This window comes from Tachysurus fulvidraco, chromosome 1, assembly GCF_022655615.1.
Source record: "Tachysurus fulvidraco isolate hzauxx_2018 chromosome 1, HZAU_PFXX_2.0, whole genome shotgun sequence".
In the NCBI taxonomy this organism is placed as follows: Eukaryota; Metazoa; Chordata; class Actinopteri; order Siluriformes; family Bagridae; genus Tachysurus; species Tachysurus fulvidraco.
In genome coordinates, this window is record NC_062518.1 from 23,153,764 (window position 1) to 23,163,731 (window position 9,968).

At 37.2% G+C, this 9,968-nt stretch overlaps 1 protein-coding gene across 5 annotated transcripts; it reads right to left on the bottom strand.

Moving 5' to 3' along the window:
• Positions 1-686: 686 nt before the first annotated feature.
• Positions 687-9,271, bottom strand: LOC113664097. 5 transcript variants are annotated; one of them, XM_047820108.1, is made up of 8 exons: positions 7,830-9,271; positions 7,268-7,335; positions 3,137-6,615; positions 2,772-2,908; positions 2,445-2,534; positions 1,887-1,991; positions 1,685-1,729; positions 687-960 (listed from the first exon to the last, which is right to left on the bottom strand). In XM_047820108.1, the coding sequence occupies exons 3-8, from the start codon at positions 3,417-3,419 to the stop codon at positions 949-951; spliced, it is 672 nt and encodes a 223-aa protein (XP_047676064.1). In that variant the 5' UTR covers positions 3,420-6,615; positions 7,268-7,335; positions 7,830-9,271; the 3' UTR covers positions 687-948. The 5 variants fall into 5 exon arrangements, with proteins under 5 accessions (XP_047676064.1, XP_047676028.1, XP_047676145.1 ...); XM_047820072.1 differs by having other exon boundaries at positions 7,268-9,271; XM_047820189.1 differs by lacking the exon at positions 7,268-7,335 and having other exon boundaries at positions 3,137-3,241; positions 8,891-9,238.
• Positions 9,272-9,968: the final 697 nt, after the last annotated feature.

A 9,968-nucleotide genomic window follows, 5' to 3' on the forward strand; every position in this document is an offset into this window, starting at 1 on the left:
AGCTGTATAATAGCTATTTATAAGAGTAGCTGCTTTGCCAGCCTTCTCTCCAACACCAATTTACCCCAGTATCACACCACTGGAAATGATGGACAAAACAATTAGTCCATACAAATGTAAATAAAAAAGATAACTGACAGTGTCAATTTGTTTGTATTTATATATTGATTGTACACTACTATTACTACTACTACTACTAAGAAGAAGAAGAAGAATTCAACTGTTCAAATGTCAGTCCATTATTTTTTCCCCTGAAAATAGTGTTTCTTATTGTATTAAAAGACCTAATGTGACCAGCAGGCCCAGTCACTCCATCTGAGGTTTTTATATAAAAGATAAATGTCCAATTCCAACTGTGATCAATGCAGAACATTAGAAGCATATTTTAACAAAACTTCACTTTAAACTTAATTCTATTGTATTTATGTTCAAATGATTAAAGGAAAAATCATCATCATCAGTCCTGCAGTAGCACCTCTACCCACATGGAAATAACCTATATAAACATATGTTTCAATATAGGTTTTGATATATGTTTTTAATATATGTGACATATATAAAATTGGCCGTTTTCCTATATTATATGTACATATAGGTGCATATATATGTAAGCATATATGTTCACCTATATAATAGTAAAATTAAAATCCATAGCTGCTAGGCAACATAAATAAAAGTCCAAAATGTAGAAATGTACATTATTTATTTACTCAAGATCAATGAAATAGTACAAAACAAAAAATATAGTACAAGAACAAAAATAAGACAAAAAAACCTGCTAGGCAACATAAGTTGCCTAAGTAAGTACATTATGTATTTACTCAAGAACAATCAAATAGTACAAGAACAAAAATAAGACAAAAAACTGAACAGAAAAAAATATCTTGTTGCTCTTCTCAGCTCCGTGAACTTCGAATTAATAGATGTGCCTATCTGCCGGCCACTTCTTCAATGTAGCATCTAGAGAAGACAAAAATAATAAGACATTATTATTATTATACTATAGTGCTTCATCAGGAACCCAAAGTGCTTACAGTACATCTGTGATTGGACACACATTTTGGATAAAGGGCTGATCATAATAAAAAGTGTGTCATGTAAACACGTCAGTTGGATGATTCTGATTGTATTCTGTTAAATCGGAAGAGCACTTAGTTTGCAGCACTTCGACCTCTGGCACAGTATCATCACTCCTGTGAACTCCCCCCTCTCATTCATTCATTCAAACTCATTGAGAGGAGCGGTGATGTTACTGCGCCAGAGGTCGAAATGCTCTAATTAAGTGCTCTTCTGCCATACTATATAGTTCTCATTTTTATCTGCATAAAAAATCCCCACGTTTTATTTTGTGCCACCATACTCGTGTAACTACTCCTGTAACAATGTCTTTAAATAGGGAAACATGGAAGTGTTTGGTGACTTCTAATTTCGTCCCTGTTTGGATCCTAAGGAATGAATGGGGCTAGACTAAATGCTAACACATTCACGACACGCTGTACAAATATGAACTGCACGCATAGACAAAATAATACATCCCTGTCTTTTTTCAAAGTTAAGGTAAGAACATAGCAAAATACATTAAATACAAGATGTGGAAGTTTCATGTTTTAAAGGACAAATGCACTGTTTTTCAGTAATGTATGTATGTAATACACCACACAATGGATGTCATCATTTAGGCTACATTTTTCTTAGAGGGTGGTACTATGTCCTCTTCATCCCCAATACGCTGGAAGGGAGAGAGAAAGAGAGAGAGAAGACAAAGTTGCCTACTGTGCTGATGTCATACCTTTTAACAGCTACTGGTAATGTACTTTATTAAAAAAGTCTTACTTATCTTTACTGTATTGCAATGTAATAAAACACATTGCAGACTGGTAGTGTACCTTGTTCTTTGAAGGTCTGTCATGATGCGCCTCCTCCTCCGCCGCCACCTTCTCCTCCTCTTCCTTGTGGTTGTATTTAGAAGACCATCTCTTTTTCATGTCAATCTTCAGAGGGAGAGGGAGAAACAGAGGTTAAAGTTCCGCATTGTGCTGGTTTCATACTTTATAACAGCTACTGTTAAAATCAATTTAACGGCAACAGTGGCGCAGGTGGAGAGTCGTTTCATGATTGGAAGGTCGGGGGTTCGAATCCTGTCTCTATGGGCAAGACACTTCACGCAATCCCTATGTGTGAATGTTTGGTGGTGGTCAGAGGGACCATTGACGCAGATGTGAGCAACCTCGCTTCTGTCAGTCTACCCCAGGGGAAACGGTGTCTACAAATGTAGCTTACCACCATCAGCATAAAGTGAATGAACCACCCTCCCTTTCATGTGTGAAGCGCTTTGGGTGTGACTTGTGTCTTATAAAAAATGCTATACAAATAAGATTCCCTTATCCCACATAAAAATCTTACACATCATGAATGTATTGTAATGTAACAGACTGGTAGTGTACCTTATTCTTTGAAAGTCTGTCATGACCCTCCTCCTGCTTCTCACCCTCCTGGTGCTTGTATTTGGAAGCCCCTCCCTTTTTATTGTCAACCTTGAGAGACAGAGAGAAACAAACTGACTTTTAGCCCAACTCTTATTAACTTATTTTACACCACCTTGTGTATACAGTACATCTTGTAAACAAAGCACATAAAATCATCATAGATGACAATTACAAAATCAAACCTACACACAAATCTACATTACAAATCTACACACATGCCTACACATTAAGAAACAAGAGAGAGAGAGAGAACCAAGTAAAGCACCAACTGGTGCAGTCGGTTACCTTTTTCTTTGAAGCCTTCTCAGTCTGCCCCTGCTGCTCACTGTACTTTGAGTTTGGGATGTGAGGACGTTTTATTTTCCATTGTGTGCCCTCTTTCTCCATCTCGATCAGTTTAATTTTGAGAGTTTTTTCAAGTTCTGGTGTAATAAAATTTAAATGTTATCATGAACTGCAAACGTTTGTCTAATCATGTTTACCAAGTCCCAACTGGACTTCGCTAACATTAGCAAATTAGGTAACATACGATAGCTAAGCTATATCCAGGTATCTAGCAAGATTTATTTTATACTTCTTTAAGTGCGAGCAAAACCATTTAATGTGGTATTTAACTACATAACGTCAGGTAAAACTTGCGTGTAACATACTTGCCATGTCAATAATTCTGGCTCGGTGCACCGACCAGTGTTGGCGGCCTTTTCGCCATTCCACCAGCTTCTCGGTTTTATCAGTCCTTTCAAAAAAATCTGTAACTGAAAAATTCCGGACACAGTCGAGGGGCAAAGTACTATGGGCTCCTCTATCCTCACCCTCAGTCCATTCAAGTAGGACATAGCGGATCTCCAACGCTTTTATCGCCATTTTACTCTTAGCCACTACCTTTCGGCGCCAAAGATGAAATAACGTCGGATAACGGACGGATGACGTCATCAAGTACGCGACGCTGTAGCGGTCGATCGGTAGCTGTAGAGTGGAGAAATGCTTGCCAGTATAAATAACGTTATGGAAATAAGACGCAAGAAAAGCAATAGATATGGATCCAGTACGTTACAAAAGGTACCTCGTTGACAACGAAGCACCCGTTCCAGAAAGAACAAAAGAGAAGACGTAAACGAAAGTAAGTATTGTAACAAAACGTGCTAGAAGCTAGCTAGCTAACAAAGCTACCAGCTACGGATTATTTCCTATAACGTTACCATGTAAACGTATATGGCATAATTTCCCTTAATGTATGTTAAGTAACTTATGTTTGTATAAAGATAAAATTTATCTTTATTTCCACTGTATACCCCCCCCAAAAAATAAATAAATAAAATAAACTATAAATAAATAAATAAATAAATAAATAAACAGTTAAAGTCGGAACTCTAGCCAGGAATATATTTCAGTGTTTTTTGAATTTACAGTCTTAAAGGTTTCACCTAATGAATGGAATTTACCTACTTGTCTTGGACTTAATCAACCAGTCATATCAATCCTATTATATTGAGTGATGCATGAAGTGTTTTAACATTACCACGACATATTTGTTAGGGAAATTTCTGAAGATATGGGTGATGAAGAAGCTGTGGCCTCTTCTTCTACAACTCAGTAAGTAGAAAAATTGCACACGCGCATTAGGCCTACATATTTCTTGATCATGATCAAGGAGTTTTATTTTTATTTTTGGTATCTCACCCAAGAGGATAATCAAGATGACCCGGTGTCTACTGCTTCTGATGACACCATAAGTTGCTAAAAATGGCTAAAATATTCAAGTTACAGGTAGGTGTTTTGTTTGTGCATGTGCATGCACACTAGTTACTGTAAATCATCATAAGATAATTCCACAATCCAAACTTCCACCTGATTTTGCTTAAAGTGGAGCACAAATTGGAAATACCATATTACTTTGTTCTTTGTCCATATTGCAGCGATACCCATGTTTTTATCTTGTTAAAAAAACTTTTCGGTTTTGATTCAGGTGCAAATACAGCATCTCTATCAGCTGGCCCCTTACAAAATGACAGAACCTGTCTCACTGTGTTTTGCCAGATGGATAGTGTCAGAAAAATATACATGTGGACAAAAGGGGGCACAGTTATTTTTTTAATTAATTAATGATATGATATAATTTATGACAAAAAAAATCAATGCAAAAGACTCTTAAATAAAAAAACAAATACATTTGAGCCTGACTTCAAATGCAGGTGGTTACCAACTACATGAAATGGCACATTTGTACGAGTCTGTGCAAATCTGGGATTGCTAATCCAATGTTTTAAATTCACAGATGAACCAACCCATATCTGGCCCTAGCTCTTCACCTGGGGAGCAAGTAGAGGAACATCAAGAAGACCCCACAAGTCCAACTTTAGACCAGAATCCAACAAAAGAACAGGTGGAATTCCTGCTGCTGGCATTAAAACTAAAACACGAATTAACAAATAGAGCCTTGGAGGACATCATGCATCTTTTCAACTTTATTGCTGGTATTGGTGGGGAATTGGTTAGTCGCTCAAAGTACCTTTGCTACAAAGCATTTGATTCAGTGAAAGACCTATTAGAAGTACATTGTGTGTGCAAGAGTTGCAACGTAAGCATGCAGGAATGTCCCTTTAATATCAAGTGCCCAGTCTGTGACCAGAACACATCAAAAGGGCATGCACAAAAAGACGAGTGTTTTTTGTACTTGCCACTACAAAACCAAAAAAAAAATAAAAAAAAATGCTTGAGGACCACCAATTAGGGAAACACCTGAAACACCATTTTGAGAAGAAGGATGCCTCCATCAAAGATATATACGATGGACATTTATACAAAAAACTATCACCCCTTGCATCACCAGATAACAGATCACTGTGTGTTTGATTTGTGCACTGGTACTCCATCACAGTTAAAAGTCAAAGTTTGTGGCCAATTTTGTGTACTGTTAATGAACTGCCAATACAACTACGTGCAAAACATGTTATACTTTGTGGCCTGTGGTTTGGTCAAAACAAACCAAATATGAACACCTACATGAAACCATTTGTCGATGAATGCATAGAGTTGTACTCTAATGGTCTTATATGGCAAAGTGAAAGTGGGGAAGTTGTCACAAGTAAAGTACTGCTTACTACCATGGTGGCAGATTCAGTTGCTAGGCCACTGATTCAGAACTTTAAACAGTTTAATGGAGAGTTTGGGTGTTCTTTTTGTATGCAGAAAGGAACAAGTGTGTTAGGGGGCGTGTAAGGGCTTATCCGTATGAAAAAGCAGAGTTGAGGAATCCCTCCCAGACTGATGATCTGGTAGAAGAGGCTCTTAATGGAAACCCCACTAAGGGAGTGAAAGGGCCTAGTATTTTGTCTTGTCTACCTGATTTTAATATTATTGATGGCTGTGTTCCAGATTATATGCACAGTGTGCTGCTGGGTGTAGCAAGAAGCATCACCACGCTGTGGTTTCATTCTGAGAAAAACCAATCGCCATGGTATATCGGACGATCAACAGAACAGATTGATGACATTTTAACTTCAATTAAACCACCATGTAATGTTTCCCACGTCCCCCGCTCAGTGAAAGAGAAAAAAACAACCATATGTTCCACTCGTGTGCCTTCCAGAACTTATTACAGCATACCAACATTGAAAGGGTTCTTACCTGAAAAATATCTGAAGCACTGGTTTAAGTTGGTAAAAGGGGTTTCTCTTTTACTCGGTGAGAATATATCACCACTGCACATATCAGAATCTAAGGGGTTGCTAACAGAGTTTGTTCAGGAAATGGAAACCCTTTATGGGATCAATGTCACTTTCAATGTACATTTGTGCCTTCATCTGCCCAATACTGTGAGGAACTGGGGTCCCCTCTGGGCACAGTCTGCTTTTGTGTTGGAGTCATACAATGGGATCATTTTAGATATGATAAAGAGCAGCTAGGGAGTTTCTCTGCAGATAATGCAAACAGTTTGGCTACAGGTTGCATTTCCATTTTCCCAAAAAAACCATGGTGGCAGCTTCTGATGATTACTTGGCTCTCTTATAGTCTTTTTCAGTTGAGAAAAAAATGGTGCAGGGAGTAAGTCGCTCTCACATCTCTGGGTAGGCCTAAAATTTGTATGATCAGAAATGATGATTTTCCGGCCTTGAACAGCATCAGCAACCTAGGAAATAGAGTCACTGTGAACTATTTCACCATTAACCACTACTCTGCAAAAATACTTCATTCACAAAACTACTCGTGTACTTTTCAGAGAAACTCGTACACTGTCATTCTTTCTGATCGAGAGGAAAGTATTTTCTCTGTGAAGACATTCATTGATCTGGGGCAGGGGGAGTCATGTTATGCAGTGGGGAAGTACTACCAAAAAGTGAAACAGGACATCTGCGGTCAATTTAAGAATCCTTGTTATTTCATCCCTGTAAGGAAAAGTCTGGGGCCTTTAGTTGCTATACAAGCATCTCAGATAAAAGAAAAGTGTCTGTTCATTAAATCTGTGAACAAACATGTTGACATTGTCTTCAAATTCATTAACCACAGTGAAATGCTCCGATAGATGGGATGAGGATGATGATTACTTGAATGTTTGTTCTATGCACCTTTTTTTTGCTACATTTAGACTGTAATGATGTTTCAGCCATATTCATCTAGAAACTGCATTAAGACAATATGGAAAACATTGCATTTGCATTGCATTTGGTGGATGTAACGGTGAATGTGTGGATGTGTATGAGCTGTAATGTGAATCTGGAAGTGACTTGAAATTGAAAAAATTTTGATTGACAAAATAAAAAAAAAAAAAAAAAACGACAAACCATTTTGTTATACATGTCCTTCTTTTCCACTATCTTCATACAAGAAAGAATTGACCTTGTAAATGTTCCTGGAAAACGTGTAGATATCATAGTTAATATATCATGTTAATATATTGCCATAGTTAAATTCCATAACATGCCAATTACATGTGATACCAATTTCACGTGTTCGCACATACATAGGTTCTTGCATAATTTGACTATTTTGTTGTTATATTGTGTTTATTATTTAAGTAAAACCAGTTAGAATGTATGGATGTCCAGGTTAACGTGAGGAGTTAAATATGCTAAGAGCCGCTAAGTGTAGCATCACGATGCTAGTTTTGCTAATCGTGCAAGGCCTCGTGCAATGCCCATGTTCTAGTGTTTCTTTCACATGTAGAGTAAAATTGCTAATGTATAAAATGTAACTGTGGCATATTGAGCACTGCTAACACATTTAAATGATCAAAGATGGTTTGTTTTATAAACTTTTTCCAAAGAAGAAAAAAATCTTATGTTAAAAATATGTAATAATTTTTTAAGGGATGTTAAGTGTTGTGTTGATATATGTTGTGCAGACTTTTTGTTGTTGTTGTTCCTGGACAAATAGTTGGATGACACGATTGGACTCTTCTGGATAACTGTCACCTTGTCGTCATTTACCAACTCTCCAGCTTTTGGTTCTTCTGTTCTTGAGGACTCCTATTTCATTTCTGCGGAAGTGGTAGGACTGAGAATTTACTTCAGGCACATTGCTCGGGACTGAAACATCTTTCTTTCATACCCTTTTTTTCGCATCCCAAGAAAAAAATGAACGTTTACACATTGGGGATATCATTTTCAAAGTGCTTAAGTTATAATTGTATTGTTTGGTTGTTCCAAGTCATTGTCAGTTTATTTTCACTACCTGGGTTCTCTGAAGTGCCAGAAAGAAAAAGCATTCACATATGCTGCTACAATATACATCCCTGGTTTACTGTTTTATTTTTGTGTGTGTGTGGCACTGATTAATTTGTTTTAATGTCTCCCTTTTATGATGCTTTCAGTGGTTTTTTTTTTCCCCCCAACCTTGAGTATTTAACTGACATCTGCCCTAAAAGCTCCTTGAACGAATCTAGAGGAACAGACATTTAGATTTAGATAAACCCTGAGACAGGGGCTACATGAGCATTCCACTAGAGTCGACCAAGGCACAATGTCTCAGCTCTGTCCTTTCAGCTGGATCATAAAGTCACCTTTAACATCATACTATTGTCTGATTTCTGTTAAACCCTATAAGAGCTGAATTAGTGCTACTGTTTGTTGGAAATTGGTGAACTGTGTCATGGTAAACAAAGAAATATTCTCAAAAGACAAAAAGTATTTTCCCCAAAATAAGTTACTTTATCTTAAACATATTAGATGTGTAGCCTCAATTCTATCAGTGTGTCTGTGACATTACTAAAACTACTATTTATTATATTGTAACAAATCGGTCTCAGTGAGTTCTTCAGTTACATTAAAGTTCGGCACTCAAATACTGTGTTTAAATAGAAAGACTTGGATTAAGCGGCCAGAAAAGGACACGAAAAAAATTCCACACAACTAGATTGAATACAAATGCACATATTAAGCCAGCAAATACAAACACCAACTGTTCACCACTTAGCTGCTTGTCTTTGGTTGGTCCTTAGTTAGGCCTCTCGCAGTCCTTGCAGAAACAATGAATAGTCCTGAAAAAATGGATAAATCCCAAGGTTGAAGAGAAGAAGAAAAAAAAAGTAATCCAATTGTCTCTCGAAACTTAGCAGCCATAAAAATCCACCCTTGTTTCAACTGGAGACCTTTTCCTGGAGAGAACTTGTAGGGAAGAACCAGCATGCACAACTTCCAAACATTGCCTACTTTATTCTCTAGGCCTTCCTTCCTCTCTGGTGTACTCCTTCAAAATAAAAGTCCCTTCAATTACCCATAATAGGGTTTCAACATAAAAGTCTACCAAAATTAACCCACTTTACCTTCTAAACATCATAAACAAGTGCTTAGTGCCCTGCAGCTGCAACCTAACAAATGCTGGCAGATAAAAATGTGTTTAGGAAATCCTGAATGTCAGTTCTAGTGGGAACAGAATAGAGTTAACTCAAACGTCAGAGACATCCGTAGTCTCACAGTCATTATTTAGAATAGATTCAGTAACAAACATTGACCTTTAGCAATCAAATGTACATGCAGTTAAAGTGACAAACCTTCTACTGAACTTTCTTTATTTATACATTTTATCTTCTGTACAATCAAACTCACATCTGTTCTGAGAGATTGTTTGCTTCTTTATTCATGTACACCACAAAATTACTACAATTATCCTTTGTGTTTGTTGTTAACTGATATCAGGTTGGTAAAGGGAGGATCTTTGTTGTGGTTTTATAATGTTTTGTAAAGCCTTTCACTGACTCTGTATCACTGTGTTACTCTTAGAGCACAAAGATAGAGAGCAGAATCTGAGAGCTTTAGACCTCTGATAGTAAGTTCAGTAGAGTCTCTGCTTGTTCTTGTTTCTAATCGAGTGTCAGTAGGAGTGCTTGCATATTTATCTGACCCTTCTCCTTTATAGAGTAAATAATGTGGTGCGCTGTTAGGATATTGTTTGTACCAAAAAAGCCAAATGTCATCACTGTTTGTCTCATATGAACATTTCAGTGTAACAGTGTTTGTTTCTTTCCCCACAAAGTTGGCTTCATCC

What these genes read in the sequence shown, in the direction of transcription:
- LOC113664097 (XM_047820108.1), bottom strand. Translation starts at nt 3,419, where the DNA reads ATGACGTCATCCGTCCGTTATCCGACGTTATTTCATCTTTGGCGCCGA. An exon ending in AGAAGGCTTCAAAGAAAAAG is followed by an intron (nt 2,535 to 2,771) that starts GTAACCGACTGC and finishes CTGTCTCTCAAG; the next exon opens with GTTGACAATAAAAAGGGAGG. An exon ending in ACAGACTTTCAAAGAATAAG is followed by an intron (nt 1,992 to 2,444) that starts GTACACTACCAG and finishes CTCCCTCTGAAG; the next exon opens with ATTGACATGAAAAAGAGATG.